At 43.3% G+C, this 24,014-nt stretch overlaps 1 protein-coding gene across 1 annotated transcript; it reads right to left on the reverse strand.

The window, feature by feature from the left end:
• LOC306926224 (myosin-7-like) lies at positions 1-23,621 on the reverse strand (the record flags this gene model as incomplete). Its single annotated transcript, XM_079505487.1, has 38 exons — positions 23,430-23,621; positions 22,815-22,958; positions 20,409-20,565; positions 20,012-20,039; positions 19,798-19,903; positions 19,070-19,162; positions 18,742-18,805; positions 18,558-18,656; positions 18,353-18,456; positions 17,792-17,930; positions 17,074-17,192; positions 16,823-16,972; positions 15,997-16,167; positions 15,440-15,752; positions 14,460-14,527; positions 14,152-14,357; positions 13,813-13,936; positions 13,514-13,650; positions 12,911-13,166; positions 12,559-12,801; positions 11,848-12,024; positions 11,228-11,373; positions 11,042-11,132; positions 10,109-10,498; positions 9,904-10,030; positions 9,646-9,764; positions 8,997-9,102; positions 6,702-6,792; positions 6,196-6,379; positions 5,701-5,866; positions 4,968-5,092; positions 4,158-4,466; positions 3,444-3,647; positions 2,544-2,840; positions 2,104-2,208; positions 1,904-1,999; positions 591-722; positions 1-30 (listed from the first exon to the last, which is right to left on the reverse strand). Exons 1-38 carry the CDS (start codon positions 23,613-23,615, stop codon positions 1-3), a joined length of 5,802 nt encoding a protein of 1,933 aa, XP_079361613.1. The 5' UTR covers positions 23,616-23,621.
• Positions 23,622-24,014: the final 393 nt, after the last annotated feature.

Raw genomic sequence — 24,014 nt, forward strand, 5'->3', positions numbered from 1 at the left:
TCACTCTTCTTCACCTTCACCTTTACCTTTCTGTATGGGGAAAGAAGAAGAATATTATGAAAATAGTGAATTTTCAGCCGCTGTGACATCTGTATGCGTATATGCATGCAATGGTGTAAAGTATTTACTAAACTATACTGTAGGCCTACTGTACTTAAAGTGCAAGATCACTTTGGTAGAGGTTTGGGTTGTGTCGTTACCTTGCCATGATGTAACTCCAAATGTGGACAAGAAAAAAAAAATACTCCAGAAGAAATTGATAATTAAAAATATGCTCATTGATTATTTTTTATTATTTACTATTTGAAGATCTGGATCCGGACTTTTTTTTCCTTCCTCCACAAGAAATGGCAAGATAACTACACAACCCAAACCTCTACCAAAGTGGTCTTGCACTTTAAGTATTTGAAAGTAGAGTACTTTCTATACTTTTGGTACCTTTTGCTACCAATACTGTTGTACTTTTACGCAAGTTAATTTTGAATACAGTACTTTTACTTGTAACAGAGTATTTCTACATTCATTGCAGTATTAATACTTTTACTTAATAATGTGAGTAATCTTTCCACCACTGGTATGTAGGCGCTTACCTTGCCCGTATCACGACCCTTGGTTCTGAGTTTGTTGACCTGGGATTCGGCCATGTCAGCCCTTTCTTCTGCCTCGTCCAGTTCATGTTGCTGCTTACGGAACCTCCCAAGATTGGAGCTGGCTTGTTCCTCCTATAATATTATATGGAGAATTATTCAAGGTGAGTTATTTCTTGTCAGGACTAAGAATCCAGTTTGGCCTTGCAGCCTTCACAGGTTTTTGTTAAGCCACTGAACCGTTACTCCTGTCATGACTTGAGTAGCTTATATGGAAATAATGTATTTTCGAGGCTCCAACAGCGCACGGCAAAGAAATCACAGCGCTTTATTAAAGGGTCAATCTGAAGTTTTAGACCTTCGTCAAATGAAACACCTGCGCAAAAGTATATAGTGTACACAGGCACTGTGTAACTTTTCTCTCCTACCGTGGATTTGAACCTGGTTTCCTGCGCAAGTCCTTTGAGTTTTACCATTGAGCTAATAGAGCCTGCCACCCGCCCGCCCCCTCCCGACCCCCAATATAAATTGACTGCTACAATAACCTTAAACTATTTTGGGCGGGAACCCCTTTTGGTGTTTTAAGCATTGTTATAATTTAGCTATTGAAAAATAGCAGATCTACAAGCTCATAGCTACGAGCTTGTAGGTCTGCTATTTTTGAAAAATCGTGAAAATAAAATTTAAAAAGAAATATTTTTTGTTTGTTTTTTTTAATAATTTGGGGACCCCCTAAAATAATTTGGCGACCCCCCGAGGGGTCGCGACCCACGGGTTGAGAACCCCTGGTCTAGGTGACCTGTGAGCTGTGACACGGTTTAAATGGCTCAATAAAAGAGCAGGGTGACAAAATACATCAACGCCTAGTTATATTGTATACAGTTGGGTGCCACCGATATTGTCCCTTATCATTTGACCCATTTAGGCCTGACCTCAAATTTTTTTAAAAATCCTTCTAAATCCTCCAGTTTTCTGAAATAAATATTTTCACGATTTTTCAAAAATAGCAGACCTACAAGCTCGTAGCGCGCCACTCGGTGGCGCGCTATGAGCTTGTAGATCTGCTATTTTTCAATAGCTAAATTATAACATGTTTAAAACACCAAAAGGGGTTCCCGCCCAAAATGGGTTAACTGTCCTTTTGCGCAGATCACGCAAACCTCAGCAAAAAGAAAAGGACAATATCGATGGCCTCCAACTGTACACTACCATACAGAATGAACAAAATTAAATGTTATTCTTTAAAGAAAAGTTACATAGTGTCGCTTTAAGTCTGTAGATATAGTTCCTAATATTCTCATAGCTTAAATACTCACAGCCTCTTCTGCACTTCTCTTGTAGGATTTGACTTTAAGCTGCAATTTATCCACCAGGTCCTGGAGACGGCTCACATTTTTACGATCCTCCTCTGTCTGCATTAATTAAGAATAATTAAATATAATTCCAATTTTAATGCAGATACGCACACGTAAGACCAAAGGTGTATTTTAGTCAGCTGAAGATATGAGGATGGTACCTGATAGGTGAGCTCCTTGATGCGTCTTTCATATTTGTGAACTCCTTTTACCAAATCAGAAGCCTTTCTTTGCTCCATGTCCAATTCAGCTTCCAGCTCCCTTACCTTAAAAGGAAGGCATAATGTAAATACGAGTATACTACTTTAGTGTGAGTTAAGGAAAAACGGAGAGAGAAAAACATGGCTGTCTCTGACTGTAGGTGTGCAAAAGGACCCTTTTCTTCTAGGGAAAACAGTAAAATATTGAACATTTTGAATAATCTTGCATTTTCTTTAACACAAATCTTCTCCTCTGGGGGCCCTGACTCAAAACATTTTCACACGAGGGTCTGCAGCCAAATCAATTTTGGGTTCTCCTTGACCCGAAAACCTTTGAGAACCATGTGCCTTATACAGCACATTAACGTATAGTTTCAGGAATCAAGTTTATCGTCGCTCACCCTGGCCTCCAGTTTCTGGACCTGCTTCTTGCCACCTTTGATGGCAATCTGCTCGGCCTGGTCCAGACGCTGCTGCAGGTCCTTGATGGTCTGCTCCATGTTCCTCTTCATGTGCTCCAGGTGAGCGCTGGTGTCCTGCTCCTTCTTCAGCTCCTCCGCCATCATGGCGGCGTCCATGATGGCCTTCCTGGCCTTCTCCTCGGCACTCCTACACTCCTGCATGGCCTCTTCCACCTCGTTCTGGAGCTGGGACGTGTCTGCCTCCAGCTTCTTCTTCTGGTTCAGTAGGCTGGTGTTCTGAAATCAGAACCCAAAAATAAAATATCACAATTTTAGATATACAGTAAGATGTTTTATGAGAATCAGTTCTTTCATTAGTCTTTCTGATTTGCGTTTAATCCATTTTAACCAATTGAAACCGGGAAAGCATATGTGTCATTTTAGATTTTAGCTAGAACATTGGTTGGCTATTAAAAATCACACCTGTGTGAAATGAGTGGTGCAACTCCGTGTGGGGGTCCCCGGGGGGGTCCCCGGAAGTTCCAGACCCACAGGAACGCGGCCAGGGTGCCGGCCCGGTTTCCGCGTCCGAAACGGTCGAGAAATGACAGTTACCCTGTGGGGGTCCCTCTACTGTACTGTACTGTAGTGTCACTATACTGTACTGTAACACCCCAAATCATTGTGCGTGCGTGCGTGCGTGCGTGCGTGCGTGCGTGCGTGCGTGCGTGCGTGCGTGAGATGGGGGTCGGCGGCCAAATACATTCATTTTGGGTGTCCGTGACATGAGAAAGTTTGAGAACCACCGACATACGTTTTTCAGAAAACTGTTAGGATTTAGAAGACATTCTTTTGTAGAATCGGCCTCAGGTCTTAATGGGCTAATTGGCTTTAATATACCTGAGAGTGCAGCAGCTGCACTCTTTCAGAGACGTCGCGCAGTTCCTGCTCCGCCAGCTTGCGGCCTCTGTCAGTCTGCTCCACCACACACGTCAGCTCATCAAGCTCAGCCTGCAGCAGGTTGTTGCGTCTGTCCACGATGGCCATGTTGTCCTTCAGGTCATCATTGTCACGATGAGCATCGTCCAACTGCAGCTGGGAGTCCTGTTGAAAATATGAATAACCCTTTAACGAAATGTCATCTTTTTGTTTCTTGCTTGTCAGTCAGTTACATAATGAAAGCTATCACCCGATCCCCACCTTATCAATCCATTGAATTGTCAAGTTGTCATGAATTGTCACTCATTCGTCTGAAGCTATTGACTTGTTTTATAATGCAACGATATTTCTGTTTTCTCCAGTGATAAGTACAGTATTTAGTATCAATACTGCAATGTTCTATTTTCAAATGGCCGAAATATACCGGTATACAGTATAGGGCTGAAGTGGTTAATGTCTTTTGTAATAATCAAAATCTACAAAGTAACTAACTAAAGTTTTCATTGAATTGTGGTGTAGTACAAAATCTGGTTCTAACATGTAGTGGAGTAGAAGTAAAAGTATGGAAGAACTCCAGTAAAGGAAAAATAACTCAACAGTAGTACTTGAGTACATACAGTAGTACTTAGTTACTTTAATGTTTAAACCACTGGTTTTCTCACAACGGTACTATACCTTCAGATGGGACTGGAGTCCTTTGAGCTGTTTCTGAGCCTCTGCCGCCTGCCTGTTGGCATGGCTGAGCTGGAGCTCCATCTCGTTGAGGTCTCCCTCCATCTTCTTCTTCAGTCTGAGAGCCTCGTTTCTGCTGCGAGCCTCGGCCTCCAGGGAGCCCTGCAGGGTGTCTAGCACCCTCTGCTGGTTCCTCTTGGCCGCCTCCATCTCCTCCTCCTTCTCAACCAGTCTGCGCTCCATCTCAGCCTTCACCTGGTTGAACTCCAGCTGAGACCGGAGGATCTTGCTTTCCTCGTGCTCCAGGGAGCCCTGTTTGACATGTTGCGTCAGAGGTGGAAAAAGTACGCACACTTGCTTTGCTAGAGTAAAAGTATCATCATTAGTATCATCATTACATTCTTCAGTGTAGAAATACTTAAAGTACCAAAAGTAGAAACTAGAAAGCACTCATTGTGCAGAATGTCCCATTTCACAAGTTTTCAAATATAAAATAGTTCCTAATTGTAGCTTGGCTATTTTCAAATGCCAGAAATGTATATGCTGACATGTAATGGGTAATGTATGTTTTGTAATAATAGTCAAAATCTACAAAGTAACTATATAACCAAAGTGTAGTACTAGTATAATGCTTCTGAGATGTAGTGGAGTATAGGAAATACTCCAGCAGTAAGTAAAAAATACCTCAAAATTGCACTTAATTTAAGTACCACTGCATCACATTTATGAAATGTACTACAAATTTACATTTAGAAATGTACTATCATGCAGTGACATATAAACTGATATCTTCACAGCTTATTCCAGCCTCACCTCGGCTTCCTCCAGAGCAGCCTTCGTCTCCACCTTCTCCTGCTCCAGTTGTTTCCGTATCTTCTCCAACTCATGGATGTGCTTTCCTCCCTCACCAAGTTGATCAATCAGGTCAGAAACTTCCTCTGTTTTAATAGCATTCAAGTTATTTTAAATTGGTCGCGGCCGTGCAAAGATTAGCCTTAATATCCATTTGATTAATCCATTAAAACCGGTCATATTAGATTTTAGAAAAATGTCAGATATACAAGAAGAGAGCCTTGAAATCTTTGTGTATTCTGTATATTTGTGTTACTTTCCAAAGAGCACCTTGCAACATACTCTCTGTATTTTAGTCCAGTACTTCATTCCAAACATTTTGAGATATTAAAGGAGCATTCAGTGATTTGAGTGATTTGGAGAACCACCCAGTCCGCCCCGGTAACAAAATGTGCACATGCACGCTCTACAGTGGGGGGAAGTGCAACAGGCCAACAGCATGTGCACCAAGGCCCGCCCCCACTCGATCATGATTGGAGGAAGGCCCCTCTCATCCTGATTGGATGAAGGCTTTGCCACCCGCCACCAAAACTGAAACTAGGGTTTTTTTTTTACCCCAGGGGCTCACTGGGGACAGGGAGGAACTCCTTATATGGTCAGCACACTCTATAGTAGGGAGGATTATCCAGAAAAAATAAGTGATATTAAGTCAAATCACTGAATATACCTTTAAAGGTTAATGAAACCATAGTACCTTGAAGGTTCTTGTTCTCTCTCTTCATGGTGTCCAGATGTTCCAGACACTCTTCATACGAGTTCTTCAGTTTGAAGAGCTCGCTGCCAAAAGACCTGCCCTCTTTCCGGGCGCTCTCCAGCTCCGTCTGAGATTCTTCATACTTCTGCTTGTACTCAGCCAGGACCTGGTTAAATAATGTGTCGCGTTAGATCAGAAAATTCAACATATTAAGAAGTAACTACTGGTCAGCCGGGTGCCTGATGCAGGGGAAAGGAACTGGTTGGGATAACGTGTTCCTTCCACACGCTACATCCAACAGGTGAAAAGAGAAGCGGTTTGGACTCCTCATGCATTGAAGGAAACATGAGGTCAGTCCGTTGCTCTCTCCAGGTTGGCAGAGGGAGTGTAGCGCCCAGGATTACATTAGACAATTGACACTGGTTGAGAAAAATGCTTTACAAAAATCGTGGGATAAACAAAAGTAACTACATTTTTCTTGTGTTTTATTATTACCTTGTCAAAGTTTCTTTGCTTCTTGTCCAGAGCTGCAGCAGTAGCATTAGATCTCTCCACATCTGCCATGAGATCTTCAATCTCATGCTCCAGCCTCTGTTTGGTTTTCCCCAGAGAGGAGCATTTAGCATTAACACCCTCCACAGATTCCTCTGCATCCTGCAGACGCTGGGATAACTTCTTCCTACATTTACATGGACCAGAAGCAATAGATGAGATACGGAAAACAAAGATAATCCCAAACAATATTTCAGACGGCATATTTTTCATGTAGAACCTCAGGATTACATTTCCAATTTTTCAGTACTTTTACTTATACTTCACTACAAAACATACTTTCTGTTGAACCAATCGCCAAAGAATCCCACTTTGGCCACGCTACCATTTCAAAAAACGGCTGCATTTGAGAGTGCTTTCAGAGTTAATTCAGACTAATGGAGTGAAATTTCAGGCTGAGTGTGTCAGGCTACATGACTGAAATCCTAAATCTTTCCCAAAGAACTTACTTTGCGTCCTCCAGCTCCTCAGTCCTCTGGATGGCATCAGTCTCGTACTTGGCTCTCCACTGAGACACCTCAGAGTTAGCCTTGGACATACCTAGGGATGGGACAATATGAAGAGTACAACTCTCAACATTATTGTGGCAAAAATAATCGCTTATTAACTATCTTTGCGAGAATCAAAATATGCTTAAAACTTGACATGCCTATTCTGGGGGGAACAAGCTCACAACGCATAAGAGTATACAAGTGGTACTGAATTTGCAGCTCAACAAAAGCTAATTCATGTGAGCATTTTTTATCACGATAAACGATAATAAGGATCATAATCCTTATTATCCCTCTAGATTGTAGAAGACATACCCCGTTGCAGCTCGGCCCTGGCCTCCTGTTCCCCCTCATACTGCTCTAGATTGTAGAAGACATACCCCGTTGCAGCTCGGCCCTGGCCTCCTGTTCCCCCTCATACTGCTCTAGATTCTATAGAAGACATACCCCGTTGCAGCTCGGCCCTGGCCTCCTGTTCCCCCTCATACTGCTCTAGATTCTAGAAGACATACCCCGTTGCAGCTCGGCCCTGGCCTCCTGTTCCCCCTCATACTGCTCTAGATTCTATAGAAGACATACCCCGTTGCAGCTCGGCCCTGGCCTCCTGTTCCCCCTCATACTGCTCTAGATTCTAGAAGACATACCCCGTTGCAGCTCGGCCCTGGCCTCCTGTTCCCCCTCATACTGCTCTAGATTCTAGAAGACATACCCCGTTGCAGCTCGGCCCTGGCCTCCTGTTCCCCCTCTAGATTCTAGAAGACATACCCCGTTGCAGCTCGGCCCTGGCCTCCTGTTCCCCCTCTAGATTGTAGAAGACATACCCCGTTGCAGCTCGGCCCTGGCCTCCTGTTCCCCCTCTAGATTCTATAGAAGACATACCCCGTTGCAGCTCGGCCCTGGCCTCCTGTTCCCCCTCTAGATTCTAGAAGACATACCCCGTTGCAGCTCGGCCCTGGCCTCCTGTTCCCCCTCATACTGCTCTAGATTCTATAGAAGACATACCCCGTTGCAGCTCGGCCCTGGCCTCCTGTTCCCCCTCATACTGCTCTAGATTCTAGAAGACATACCCCGTTGCAGCTCGGCCCTGGCCTCCTGTTCCCCCTCATACTGCTCTAGATTCTATAGAAGACATACCCTGTTGCAGCTCGGCCCTGGCCTCCTGTTCCCCCTCATACTGCTCTAGATTCTAGAAGACATACCCCGTTGCAGCTCGGCCCTGGCCTCCTGTTGCCCCTCATACTGCTCTAGATTCTAGAAGACATACCCCGTTGCAGCTCGGCCCTGGCCTCCTGTTCCCCCTCTAGATTCTAGAAGACATACCCCGTTGCAACTCGGCCCTGGCCTCCTGTTCCCCCTCTAGATTGTAGAAGACATACCCCGTTGCAGCTCGGCCCTGGCCTCCTGTTCCCCCTCTAGATTCTATAGAAGACATACCCCGTTGCAGCTCGGCCCTGGCCTCCTGTTCCCCCTCTAGATTCTAGAAGACATACCCCGTTGCAGCTCGGCCCTGGCCTCCTGTTCCCCCTCTAGATTGTAGAAGACATACCCCGTTGCAGCTCGGCCCTGGCCTCCTGTTCCCCCTCTAGATTCTATAGAAGACCTACCCCGTTGCAGCTCGGCCCTGGCCTCCTGTTCCCCCTCATACTGCTCTAGATTCTAGAAGACATACCCTGTTGCAGCTCGGCCCTGGCCTCCTGTTCCCCCTCATACTGCTCTAGATTCTAGAAGACATACCCCGTTGCAGCTCGGCCCTGGCCTCCTGTTCCCCCTCTAGATTCTAGAAGACATACCCCGTTGCAGCTCGGCCCTGGCCTCCTGTTCCCCCTCTAGATTGTAGAAGACATACCCCGTTGCAGCTCGGCCCTGGCCTCCTGTTCCCCCTCTAGATTCTATAGAAGACCTACCCCGTTGCAGCTCGGCCCTGGCCTCCTGTTCCCCCTCTAGATTCTAGAAGACATACCCCGTTGCAGCTCGGCCCTGGCCTCCTGTTCCCCCTCTAGATTCTAGAAGACATACCCCGTTGCAGCTCGGCCCTGGCCTCCTGTTCCCCCTCTAGATTCTATAGAAGACCTACCCCGTTGCAGCTCGGCCCTGGCCTCCTGTTCCCCCTCTAGATTCTAGAAGACATACCCCGTTGCAGCTCGGCCCTGGCCTCCTGTTCCCCCTCATACTGCTCTAGATTCTAGAAGACATACCCCGTTGCAGCTCGGCCCTGGCCTCCTGTTCCCCCTCTAGATTCTATAGAAGACATACCCCGTTGCAGCTCGGCCCTGGCCTCCTGTTCCCCCTCATACTGCTCTCTCAGCAGATCACAGTCATGGCGAGCTGACTGCACTGCATGGGAAAGAGCATTCTTGGCCTGTTGGGGAAAAATATGGTTTATGAATACGCTTAGCCGCCAAAGGGATAGTTGTAGAATCCACAAATAGAATAAGGAAAATCCATATATCACCATTGTCGGGTGGAAACCCGAGCATTACTTTTCAGGAAATGGAACCTGTATTCCTATGGATCCAATGTCATTATTTAGTTACAACAACCTGTTGTTAATACTTTGCATTGGTCAATATTTATAAAACCCACAGACACACCTAAAATACATAGCAGCCTTTCTTCTAGGGAAAACAGAGTCAAATATAAAAAAAATTGAATAATTTATTTAACACAAATCTTCTCCTCTGGGGGTCCTGACTCAAAACATTTTCACATGGGGGTTCGTAGCCAAATCAATTTGGCATTGCGCTGTGAGCTTGTGGACCGGCAAATGTTGTGTGAGAGTGTAATATAGAGAAGTAGAGCATTATTTTTTGGCCCACAATGCTTTTATGAATGAGTTTGTGGTAGTTAGATCCACATGACATTTCTAACTAAATACCATTTCATTGAATCATAATTATTGTACCTTGACTTCCTCGTCCAGTAGTCTCTTGAGGTCTTCATTCTGCTGTGTGCATGTCTGCTTCCCTCTGCTCAGCTGGGAGATGAGAGTGTCCTTCTCCTCCATCTGCCTGGTGAGCTCACCTGTAGCCAAACGCATTTCAATTTTCTGTGCAACATTTTAATATGTGGCTGAAATCAAACTCCACCTCCTGAATGAGCTGGATGGGAATATATTAAAAATGTCCCACATTAGTTTTGACCCCATTTAGCAGTGTCATACCATTGTCAGTCTGAAGCTTTGCTTTCTGCATGGTGATTTCAGTATTGGAGCGTTGACCTTCCTCTGCTTTTGTTCGGTATTCAGCCATCTGATCCTCCAGTGTTCGGCACATTTTTTCCAAGGTTGTCTGTAAAACAACATTTACACAAATTTCACAGGACATTGAACGTGCAACGATTCTACACGATTAGGAACTCTGACTCACTTTGGCGTTCACGACTTGCTCCATGTTGGAGACCACGTCGTCCAGCTCCAGCCGTAGCTCGCTCTTGTCTTTCTCCAGCTTCTGCTTGACTCTCTGGAGGCTGTCGATCTGTTCTCCCAGGTCGGCCACGCTGTCTGCGTTCTTCTTCCTCAGCGCGGCGGCCGTGGCCTCGTGCTGCAGAGTGGACTCTTCCAGGTCTCTGCGCACCTTCTGGAACTCGGCGTCTCTCTTCTTGTTCATCTCGATCTGGGCAGAGGTGGCTCCTCCAGCCTCTTGCAGCCTGTCGCTGACCTCCTCCAGATCTCTGGACAGGTCTGCCCTCTGCCTGGCCACCGTGGCTCTGGCAGCTCGCTCTGCCTCCAGTTCCTCCTCCAACTCCTCAATACGGGCCTGAACGTACAATGTGCATTATAGGGCTGTCGCCGTTACGCATTCTAAGCTGACGATGAATTGTCATATATTGTGATTAACGATTTAATTGTGTTTTTGACATTGAACATTGGAACATAATATGAATTCAATTAGAATTTCTGTTTGCCTTTTAGGCTTTGTAATAAAAACCTATATGACAAATAACTTAAATATACAAAGACAATACTGACATATTTAATAATATTTTAGATCAGGTATTAAATGTACACTATAAGCTTTGTGTAATCTTTAGTGTAAAAGTAAATATAATCGATTAGACGATTATGTAATTGTGACAGGCCTATGTAGGCTACATATTTATCCCAAAACCTTGTTTTCCACAGCTGTTTCTCTGTTTATCTCAACCAGATACAGAATGATTTGCACAAAACTTGGTGCTGGGCCAAGGAGGGCCTGATTAACTTTTCATGCACATTGGTGCTTCACTGGGCAATTGTTATTTCCTAGTTGTAACTTGTACTGTAAGTTGTGCAATCATAGCATTTTATATTGCATTCATACCTGCAACTCCTTAAGTTTCTTCTGAAGTTGAGCTCCCAAAGTCTTTTCATCCTCAATCTTACTGTTTTGCTGGCTAATCTCAAAGTCCTTCCTATTAAAAAGGAAAATGTGTACATTGCGTATTGTAAAAACGATTGTAGATTAGATTTATAATGTTTTGCGCGATTGTCATATAAAATCATTTACTTCTTCAGCCTCTCCTCAAGTTGCTGTTTGTCATTCTCCAGGTCCATTTGGTTCTCCTGGGTCACCTTCAGGTCTCCTTCCAGCTTTCTCTTTGCTCTCTCAAGATCCATCCTGGACTTTTTCTCTTGTTCCAGTGATCCTTCCAGCTAAAACAATATATAAATAAATGAAACAACGTCAGTGCTTTTCTAAGAACCCAAAGTCGCTTTACATGTGTGTGAAGGATCCAGGGAGAGAGGGTTAAATAACAACCTTATTAGGAAAGAAAAAACTAACATACGCAAGATAAGAAATAAAAGCAGTAACACACTAAAAGCAAAACAAGAGATGATGCAAAGTCAACTCGGAAAGGCAACTGTGACAACAGGTGGGTTTTCAGGGAACTTTTGAGGGTAGGGAAGGATCTCTGGGAAGTGCATTCCAGAGGGATTCCACTGCATTCTATAAGTCTATTGCTTTGATAATGTGTTATTATTGACGTGGCGTGTGTCCACATTTTAGCAGCGACCGAGCCAACAGTGCCGGAGATTAGCTGGTCACAGACGGAAGGACAGAAGGACACAGGGTACAAACTCTCTCGCCATGCCTTCGGCGTGGCGGGACAATAATGCTATACTCACATCATCAGCCTGCTGCTCCAGCTTGGTCTTGAACTTGGTCAGAGTGTTGACCTTGTCCTCCTCACTCTGCAGGTCGTCCAGTGTCTGCTGGTGAGCCTCCTGCAGAGCCTTCTTCTCCTTGGTCAGCTTGATGATGGTTTCATCCAACGCAGACATCTCTTCAGTCATGCATTTGACCTAGAATGTAGTTGGTGTTGTTTTAAATGTATTTAGTTTACTATATTTCAGTTGCTTGAGTAAAATCCTTTATCATTATGAGTTACTGTAAGACTCTTACAAACATTTCTTCTCAGAGTGGGGTCCGGGGACCTCCCAAAAGGTCTTTTGTTCTATTGTTACTACCTCGGCCCACTTCAGGGGAAAGGCACGCTCAAGTCGGGTAGAGTGCGGATTTTTTTCTCTTTCTGTACTACCTCGGCCCGGCACCTGGTTTTAAGTGAGTGGATGTGCTGTATTGTACTTTTCTGGGTCCGGGGACCCCCATAGGGGTTCCAGAGTCACCGGCAAAAATTACAATAACAACTTTATCCATTTATATTTTGACTATTCAAAAATAGTAGATCTACAAGCTTGTACAGCTGCTATTTTAGTTTTTACATAAATCTTCTCTTCTGGGAGGTCACTGGTACAAACTCTTTCCAGATGGGGGGGTATCAAGGTGGGGGTCCTTGACCTTGACCTTTACATGAAAACTGTCTTCCATTAGCCTACCTTGTTCTCAGTAGCATGCTTCTCCCGCTCCACTTTAGCCAGAGTGAGCTCCACATCATCGATGTCTTTCTTGAGTTCTGAGCATTCGTCCTCCAGCTTCCTCTTCTTGGTGGTGATCTCTGCGTTCACCTCCTCCTCGTCCTCCAGTCTCTCTGACAGCTCTTTGCTTTTGGCCTCCAGTTGGACCTGGGTCTTGATCAGACGCTCACAGCGCTCTTCAGAATCTGCAAGATTGTCTTGTTCCTTTTTTTTTTTTTTTAGGATGCAATTACATATTTTATTTTTTGAATTATTTTTTGTAAACACTAATTTATTTAATATTGATGTGATCTGTGTGTTATTTGTGACTCACAGACTGGACGTGGAGCTGCAGGTCATTCTTCTCCTGGAGAAGAGTGACCATTTTCTCTTCCAGTTCCTTCTTTCGGGTGTCGGTTTTAGCGGAGCTCTCCTTTAGCTTGGTGAACTCGTCCTTCATGTTGGCCATCTGCTTCTCGGTCTCGGCTGTTTTCAGCAGAGGCTTGATCTTGAAGTACATCATCATCCAGGGCCAGTTCTTGACACCCAGGAAGGCACGCACATTCCACTTGATCACCGATAAGGCATCCCTGTTGAAAATAACTTTGGTTTAATCCCCTTCTATTATGGCCAGTGATGTAAAGTAACTAAGTACATTTACTTTACTGGAGTATTTCCAAATTTCAATACTTTTACTTCTACTCCACTACATCTCAGAGACACATATTGTACTTTTTACTCCACTATTATTTGCTAATTATAGTTACTACTTTGAAGATTTTGAATATTATTACAAAACCTACATTAACCACAGTGCGTCACTTTTGCGACACGTTGTGAGCTTGTAGATCGGCTATTTTCAAATCATTTTCATACATTTGGAAACGGCAAAATTTGTACTTTTAATGGTATGAGCTGTTTGCTTTTTGTACTGTACCTTCTTTCTACAAGTGTCTTGTATTCCAACCTGGCGAGTGTTCCTCTGGCTCTGGCCTGAATTCCAGAGATGATGAGAGCGAGACGGTCGTCTCTCATCTCCTCAAGAACACCCAGGAGACCAGCTTTGAAGAACACCTTACACATTATGGACAGAGGACCATTTGTAAACGGAAAAGATCTACTAAAAAAGATATTTCCAGTGTAAATATCAGTACATGTATTTCAAATATGATTATTTCGGGGGTCGCAGCCTGAAATGGTTGAGAACGACTGATCTACAGTATTTACAACACCAACCTTGGTGTGTCCAAACTTATACTGCAGATGATCAATATCCAAGGAGGCCAGCAGTTTCTCCGACGCCTTCCTGTTGTCCATGAACTGCCCTTCAGGGACAGCCTTTGGATTGAGAACACGGTATCTGAATCACACACGGTAAAACACACATTTAGAATCAATCCATTTTACAAACAGTTTGACAGTGAAGTGACAATTTAAGAACGTAATCAACAAATAAAAACTATAAAAACTGGTCAAACATTGGCCAAATTGTCAAATACTATAAAAAACAAAACGGGCAGAAATTGTCAGAATATCCTATCTACAGGCGTTGTGAGCTTGTAGCTCATGTTGGACCTTTGCTTGAAGTCTGCATACTGGACCCTGTTGGGGAAACCCTTCCTGCAGATCCTGATGCCTTCCAGTACACCGTTGCAGCGTAGCTGGTGCATCACCAGAGGATTCTCCATGGTCCCGGGAGTCTTGGACTCGTTGGGGATCAGGCAGCGCACAAAGTGGGGATGGGTGGACCTCAAGTTGGTCATGAGTTTGTTCAGGTTCTCCTGTGAGTTATAACAAAGCATCAACAGGTTACACTATCTTATTGATATTATTCTGTAGTGTAGAGGTTCAAAGGTCAAAGAGTTTGGCCTGCAAATGTTCACCCTGTGCAAGGCAGACACCGTCTGGAACGAGGAGCCCTTCTTCTTTTTTCCAACAGAACTCTTGTCCTCTACAGATGATGAAAAGACCATAATTACCAGTAACATCTTGAATATAGACAACATGAAATAACATGAAATATGAATAGATAGACTAACTCCTTGAATATGTCTCTGCTGTCCGGCAGAAACCAACTGTGTCCAAAATATTAACTTTTCAAGAAAGGAAAAATAATTTCTAGTCTTTAGGACAACAAAACACTGCCTCTTTAATTGGTATGGTGACTTTATACACTGTCAGACACTTGAATGTGTCCTTATATTATCTTCACTTTACCCAGATATAGAAGTGGAGTTAGGAGGTTTTTGACCAGCAACGTGGAGATCTGACTTCCGTCTGACTTTGTCATTCTAATCAATGATGGAAATAACAACGATTTCCAAAGTTGGAGTTGGGCGGTTTGACCGACAGTTTGAAAATCCAATGGAGTAAGGAGATTTAGTCAGAAGTGCTTTTTAATACTTTTCATTGGTTCGAAATTTGTAAAACCCACACACAGACGTAAAGGGTGCTTATACATGTAGAACTAATTTATAAAAAATAAATAAAAAAGGAGATTCTGCCCGACAGCGATGACTTACTGAACTCCATCTAGTATACAGTTGGGTGCCACCGATATTGTCCCTTATCATTTGACCCATTTAGGCCTGACCTCAAAATTAAAAAAAATCCTTCTAAATCCTCCAGTTTTCTGAAATAAATATTTTCACGATTTTTCAAAAATAGCAGACCTACAAGCTCGTAGCGCGCCATGAGCTTGTAGATCTGCTATTTTTCAATAGCTAAATTATAACATAATGTTTAAAACACCAAAAGGGGTTCCCGCCCAAAATGGGTTAACTGTCCTTTGGCGCAGATCACGCAAACCTCAGCAAAAAGAAAAGGACAATATCGATGGCCTCCAACTGTATATATCCCATACCTGCAGCATCTGAACCAGCATAGCCAGCAAACAGCACACTGAGCAGCTTGAGGCTTGACTTCTGGAAGAGGCCGACCACCGTCTCGTTGAGCGGGTCCTTGTTCTTCACCAGCCAGTTGGAGATGTTGTAGTCCACGGTGCCGGCGTAGTGGACCAGGGAGAAATGGGACTCCGGTCGGCCCTTCACAGGCTTGGGCTTCTGGAAGTTGGGATGCTTGCCCAGGTGGTTGTCGTACAGCTTGGCCTTGAACGTTTCGTCACTGGCCTTGGGGAACATGCACTCCTCTTCGAGGATTGACATGATACCCATGGGCTGGAGAAAACGTGGGAAAGAGACGCCAATATTATTTATAAGAAAACTGAGCTTATTAAAGACCTGTGGACAAGGACCCCCAAATTGGTACCCCCATCTGAAAATGGAGTTCAATGCAGGCGGCCAAGTCCATGTACAGTACCTACCTTCTCAATGAGTTCAATGCAGGCGGCCAAGTCCATGTACAGTACCTACCTTCTCAATGAGTTCAATGCAGGCGGCCAAGTCCATGTACAGTACCTACCTTCTCAATGAGTTCAATGCAGGCGGCCAAGTCCATGCCAAAGTCAATGAACACCCACACGATGCCCTCTTTCTTGTACTCTTCTTGTTCCAACACAAACATGTGGTGGTTGAAGAACTGCTGCAGCTTCTCATTAGTGAAGTTGATGCACAGTTGTTCAAAGGTGTTGAACTGAAAGGGAACACAATTAGACAGATTAGACACATTAGAAGAACTTGAAACAGATGTTTGTAGGAGGTATGCAATGTATACATTTGAATTGCAGCAAATTGGTCCATTGGTGGAAGCTATCGATATTTCTGTCACGCTCATTTGCTGTTACTTTTGAGTGATGCAGACGCTACTGTCTACCACGTGTTTATGAAATGTATGTTGCACATCCTCTATGGCTATGTACCCTCTTCTCGTATACAAGTTGGATGCACAATATTGAAAATTTGGCCGATATGCGATTACCCATTACTTGCAAGGTCAAATCAACCGATTCCGATACTAGTTTCCAGTAGGGTTTAACTTACACCTGGTACTGTACACATTAAAGATGCAAATGCAGATTTTGATACACAGTGCATTCTTATTCCCTGATTTATTAGGTCTACTTATGTACATATTAGTTGTTTATTATTTGTACTACTTGTTGACCCCTTTGAAAGCTTCACAATTCAAATAAAATATTGGTTAAAATCGATATATTCTTTTGACATTGGTTTTTTGGAAATTGCATTTTGCATAGTGATATGATGTGCATCCCTAAATACATCCTATAAATTCCCCATAATTGGCCATACCTACCAACCATACCTACCTAATTGTTACAAATACTCACATCAAAGATCTCAAAGCCAGCGATGTCCAGCACACCAATGTAGAACTGGCGAGCATTCTTGGTGTCCAGTTGATGGTTGATTCTCACCACCATCCACAGGAACATCTTCTCATACACTGACTTGGCCAGCGCACCAATAGAGTAGTAGACCTGACAAAAGTTGAATTAAGGCATATCACAAAGTGCATTTACCTTCATTAACACATAAGGTATATTGCTGTGTTACTGTAAATACAATAACTGACACTCACTTGATTGACACCCTGACCTTTGGTGACCCATTCATTTCCTACTTTGACCCTTGGGTGGCACAGGCCCTTGATGAGGTCAGCGGCGTTCAAACCCATCAAATATGCCACTTTGTCAGCATCTGGAGCAGCAAAATGTTGAGACATTTCAATCACAAATGCACATTATCTTTACCCATTAAGACCTAATTAAGGCCAACAGTTTGCTGGTGCTCAAACGTTTTCATGTTGGAAAAAGGATCCAAAGATGATATGTATTTGACCCCCGTCTCAGAGTATTTTGTATATATTTAAAAAAAAAAATATATATATATATATATATATATATATATATATATTTTATTATATATATATATTTTTTTTAACTATGTGTTTTTTTGTTTTTGTTTTTTCAAAGATTGTGATGCGCTATAAACTTGTATATCTTCTATTTTGGAATAGCCAAAGTAATAAAATGACACAGATGCTTTCCCGGTGGTTTTAACGTGTTAAATTTAAGGCTCATACATAGTCTGGATTTTCGGTGGTGAGCTGACCACCGGAACTGAAATAACGTTGAGCGGTGGTGAGTAAAAACAGAGAGAAGGGCTGGGGCGGTGGCGGTGGTCTGCTCTTCACTGCGGCTCGTGACGTCATGTTGTAGTCCGGTCACCTAACCACCGAAAATCCAGACTATGTATGAGCCTTAAGACTACATACATATTTAAGTATGACATCTTACCCTCAGTGCCATCAGGCTCTGCCTGTTCCTCTCTCGGTCTGGTCTTGAACTTCATGTTGCTATAGTGCATGATGGCTCCAGTCATCTTGTAGATGCCATTCTTCTCCTCCTGGGTGAAGCCCAGCACATCGAAAGCTTCCTAAAACGGGAGATTATTGTTCTCAAGTTGGTTATTGGACTTCATTGCCCCATTGACATCCCTCATTGATTTATTACATATTATTACTTGTCAATTTATCCATTACTTTTTTATTACCTTTCCTATGTTTTCTATATACTAGGATGAACAGTAGTTTAGAACAATAGTTGTTGTTTTGCATTTGAATATTTCCAGCTATCGCACACCTGTCTTCCCAGGAAGTGGGTCCCGCTCTTTACTTTTCCTATTTTCTGAGAGATTATAAAATCTAACAGACCTTTCGTCTCTTTTGTTAAATTGGCCTATGAAGCCCTTTGAGATCATTCATGTCATTGTGATTTAGGGCTATACAAATCAATGACTTGTGAAATGATAGTGGTAAACGTTATTAATAACATTTGTATCCACACAAAGTCACGCACATCAGTATTCATGAGCTCATCAGCATCATTGATTGAAGTCACAGTTAGCACTCCTTGGGAGATGTAGCCGTAGTCATAGGGATTGGTGGTGACGAGGAGCATCTCTGTGGACATGCAGAATAGTACAGGAGCATGGTTAATGTTTCTCCTATAGTGAGTACTGAGTAGGTATTAGAACAATGTGGTTGTCTGCTTCAGTATTCACCCAGCAGCTCTGGTTTCCTTTGGGACAGAATCTGGTAGAAGATGTGGTAGTCTCTCTCAGCTTTGAGCTGATAAGTGACACGGGACTTCTCTAGCAGGTCTGAAAGACATGGAAGTTTAAACTTGATTCTTGTTTTTACTGACTCTAAATGCATCAACATGATACAAATGGCATTCATACTTACAAGTCTCAATATCGGCAGATGACAACTTGCCACCAACGCCAAAGTGAATTCTGATGAATTTACCCTAAGAAAGAAAGTTTGTTTATGACTTTTTGAGGACAGAAAATCTGGACTGTGAATTGTTAGGCCTACTATTTATTTTTATTGACACAAGAGCTGTGTGTGTGTGTGTGTGTGTGTGTGTGTGTGTGTGTGTGTGTGTGTGTGTGTGTGTGTGTGTGTGTGTGTGTGTGTGTGTGTGTGTGTGTGTGTGTGTGTGTGTGTGTGTGTGTGTGTGTGTGTGTGTGTGTGTGTGTGTGTGCGTGCGTGTGTGCGCGTGTGCGCGTACAAATCTGGAAGAGTTGTCATTCCTGAGGGTCTTGGCGTTTCCAAAAGCCTCCAGAGCAGGGTTAGCCTGAATTATTTGATCTTCAAGGGTTCCCTAGAGAAATACAGAAGAGCACATTTCTTATCAAAAGCTGTTTTCATAAGTATCTACAACACGTCTCTCACACGGCTACATTGCATCGCTGATCCAACCTGATATGCCTATATATGGAGATCTGTCAGTCCTTGTCCCTGTTATGCCCGTAGGAGATCCCTGATGTCATCAGTATACTTATATACCCATGTAGATGTAAGCGTATACCCCCTTTTGTCCTCCACACCAAATTCCTTTTACCAAAAATGATGATGATCTACAAGCTCACAACGTGTCACAAAGTGATGCGTGGTGTGCTTGTAGATCTGCTATTTTAATGTTTCCCCCAGAATAGGAATCATGTAAAAAATGGATGGAAAAGGATGGAAAAAATAAAATAAATAAAACGTTCCATGTTAAGTATTAACTCTGAGGACCTCCTATGGGGCCCCTGTTGAAGACCCATTGTGTTAGATGTTGTATTAACTACTTAAACCCCACCATCGGCTTTGGCATCGCGTCGCGTTGTGAGCTTGTCGATTGGATATTTTCAGTGAACGTTTTCCCCACAAGCACAGAAATTTTAAAGGACCCTAGTATTGAGCCCTGGGGGACTCCCTGTTGAAGAGCCATGCACTAGATTTGACAAAGGAGACCTTCTTCTCCTGAGCAGCGTCCTTCTTTCCAGAAACGGCTGCGATGCTGGCAAAATACTGGATGACTCTCTTGGTGTTCACAGTCTTCCCTGCTCCTGATTCCCCACTGGATATAGAAGAACACCTTGTTTTGTTAACGAGATGAACCTTTGTTTGTGTGTTATAGCAGATCATGGTATAATCATGGTATATGAGTAAAGCATGCTTTACTCACGTGATCAAGACTGATTGATTCTCCCTGTCTGCAAAGGTTAAAGAGAAGGTTCATGTGATTTGTGTGTGGTACTCATATTAAGGCAGTCACATTAATACATCGACAGTGTTTTGTTATAACAATGTTAAAGAAAATACGTTTTTCTTTAAATCATGTTTCATTGTGATACGGATGAATAGCAACTTAAAGGTACTATACTATAGTTGGTTCCATTGATCCAAGCTGGATCCAAGCTGGAATTGATCTCTGAAACAAATAATCTGAAAAATGCTCGCCGCCCACCCGTTTGGTTGACATGGTCAGATGGGTGGACCGACTGTGAGCGCTTTCGAGATGTTCAAGTGGGCCTTTCTGTTTTGGGTCTCGAGCTAAAACAATACAACAATACAGTGCATACCTTTCAGCATGTACTGGTAGGCATTGTCTGAGATGGAGAAGACGTGGGGAGGAGCTTCACTCCTCTTCTTGCCTCTGTAGGCGTTGACCACCGACTGGTCGTACACCGGCAGCCACTTGTAGGGGTTGACAGTCACCAGGAACAGCCCCGAGTAGGTCTGTGGACCAAGGCGGGGTCACATCCCATTAAATAACATTCAGTAGGTCTGTGGACCAAGGCGGGGTCACATCCCATTAAATACCATTCAGTAGGTCTGTGGACCAAGGCGGGGTCACATCCCATTAAATAACATTCAGTAGGTCTGTGGACCAAGGCGGGGTCACATCACATTAAATGACATTCAGTAGGTCTGTGGACCAAGGCGGGGTCACATCACATTAAATGACATTCAGTAGGTCTGTGGACCAAGGCGGGGTCACATCACATTAAATGACATTCAGTAGGTCTGTGGACCAAGGCGGGGTCACATCACATTAAATTACATTCAGTAGGTCTCGCAATGCGACACATTGTGAGCTTGTAAATGGCTATTTTCAAAATATTTTAAATACATTTTGAACATGTGAAATGGGACTTCTACTTGTAATAGAGTGTATCTACATTGTGGTATTCATACTTTTACTTAAGTAAAAACGAGTGAGTACTTCCACCACTGGTGACATTAGAAGGGTACATAGTCAGACTCTAGAATAGATGATGTTGCATTCAGACTCACATAGATCATCCAGGCTGTGTAACGCTCTGTAAGGTTAAACATTCAGACTCACATAGATCATCCAGGCTGCGTAACGCTCTGAGGTTAAACATTCAGACTCACATAGATCATCCAGGCTGCGTAACGCTCTTTGATGTTAAACATTCAGACTCACATAGATCATCCAGGCTGCGTAACGCTCTTTGATGTTAAACATTCAGACTCACATAGATCATCCAGGCTGCGTAACGCTCTTTAATGTTAAACGATCATCCAGGCTGCGTAACGCTCTTTGATGTTAAACATTCAGACTCACATAGATCATCCAGGCTGCGTAACGCTCTTTGAGGTTAAACATTCAGACTCACATAGATCATCCAGGCTGCGTAACGCTCTGAGGTTAAACATTCAGACTCACATAGATCATCCAGGCTGCGTAACGCTCTTTGAGGTTAAACATTCAGACTCACATAGATCATCCAGGCTGCGTAACGCTCTGAGGTTAAACATTCAGACTCACATAGATCATCCAGGCTGCGTAACGCTCTTTGAGGTTAAACATTCAGACTCACATAGATCATCCAGGCTGCCTAACGCTCTTTGAGGATAAACATTCAGACTCACATAGATCATCCAGGCTGCCTAACGCTCTTTGAGGATAAACATTCAGACTCACATAGATCATCCAGGCTGCCTAACGCTCTTTGAGGATAAACATTCAGACTCACATAGATCATCCAGGCTGCCTAACGCTCTTTGAGGATAAACATTCAGACTCACATAGATCATCCAGGCTGCGTAACGCTCTGAGGTTAAACATTCAGACTCACATAGATCATCCAGGCTGCGTAACGCTCTTTGATGTTAAACATTCAGACTCACATAGATCATCCAGGCTGCGTAACGCTCTTTGTGGTTAAACATTCAGACTCACATAGATCATCCAGGCTGCGTAACGCTCTTTAATGTTAAACATTCAGACTCACATAGATCATCCAGGCTGCGTAACGCTCTTTGATGTTAAACATTCAGACTCACATAGATCATCCAGGCTGCCTAACGCTCTTTGAGGATAAACATTCAGACTCACATAGATCATCCAGGCTGCGTAACGCTCTTTAATGTTAAACATTCAGACTCACATAGATCATCCAGGCTGCGTAACGCTCTTTGATGTTAAACATTCAGACTCACATAGATCATCCAGGCTGCGTAACGCTCTTTGTGGTTAAACATTCAGACTCACATAGATCATCCAGGCTGCGTAACGCTCTTTAATGTTAAACATTCAGACTCACATAGATCATCCAGGCTGCGTAACGCTCTTTGATGTTAAACATTCAGACTCACATAGATCATCCAGGCTGCCTAACGCTCTTTGAGGATAAACATTCAGACTCACATAGATCATCCAGGCTGCGTAACGCTCTTTAATGTTAAACATTCAGACTCACATAGATCATCCAGGCTGCGTAACGCTCTTTAATGTTAAACATTCAGACTCACATAGATCATCCAGGCTGCGTAACGCTCTTTAATGTTAAACATTCAGACTCACATAGATCATCCAGGCTGCGTAACGCTCTTTAATGTTAAACATTCAGACTCACATAGATCATCCAGGCTGCGTAACGCTCTGAGGTTAAACATTCAGACTCACATAGATCATCCAGGCTGCGTAACGCTCTTTGAGGTTAAACATTCAGACTCACATAGATCATCCAGGCTGCGTAACGCTCTTTGAGGTTAAACAGCACAGCAGGCTCATGGAGGAAGGTGAACATCGCCATGTCTTCAATCTTATCATACTTTGGCGGGTTCTGGGGATGGATGTTCTCCAACTTATGGGTAGCTATCTGTGGGGAAAAAAGACATTATGGTATATTGACATTTCTTATATGGTCATACTTTCACTCCAACCATGTCCTAGTTGTTTTTTACCCCACGTTTTTTGCATTGGCTATTCAAAAAGAGCAGATCTACAAGCTCACAGCGCGTTACTTCATGCCGCACTGCAAACTTGTACATCTGTTATTTTGTGTTTTAATTTTGGTTTTTTTTACGTACCAAGGACCCCCAATATCATATCACTGTGGGGGTCCTTGGCATGAAAAGGTTTGAGAACTGCTGGTTTATAAGTCATTTGTAAATCTGCCTCGGTTCTTAATGGCTTAAAATATGTATAGATATTAGAGTGACTTCTTATTGAAAATCTATTTTGGCAGCTGTCTGCATGGGAAACCTTAGCACTGACCTCCCACTATGGGCAGCTGCATGCCCATCATTAAAATGTACAGTATACCGTACACGTATCATGGCACACTTACTTTTCCAAACTCGGTTTCCACTATGGCTTTGTCTATGAGTCTGGTGGTGATGGTAGCCTTGCAATACTCCACATCCGGGTCGGAAACAAAACACTGCCTCTTCATGTCGAACAGGCGAGTCTGGGCCTCCAGGCGCTCCAGGTCTGACTTTCGCAGAAACGGAGCCGCAGCCCCAAACTCTGCCATGAGAGCGTCCCCCTGCATCTCTGGGTTCTTCAATGGTTTCCAAAGAGGTTTTACTTGAGTAAAAGTGCAACAGTATCAGAATATACTTAAAGTAACAAAAGTAAAAGTAGTCATTATGCAGTTTCACAAGTTCAATATGTATACATCTTTTGAAAATAGAAGATCTACAAGCTCACAACGCACATTGTGAGCTTGTAGATTGGCTATTTTCAAATAGCCAAAATGCAGTAACTAAAGCTGTCAAATAATTGTAGTGTAGTGAAGTAAAAGTACAATATTTGTCCCTGATGTACTGTAGCAAGGTGGAATCAATCACTCTAAAAATACCTCAAAATTGTTCTTAAAGGACCACTTCACTAGCCTGGATCCAGCCCAAAGACCCCACCCACTCTCTTAGTG

Source organism: Electrona antarctica, assembly GCF_951216825.1.
Source record: "Electrona antarctica genome assembly, chromosome: 7".
In the NCBI taxonomy this organism is placed as follows: domain Eukaryota; kingdom Metazoa; phylum Chordata; class Actinopteri; order Myctophiformes; family Myctophidae; genus Electrona; species Electrona antarctica.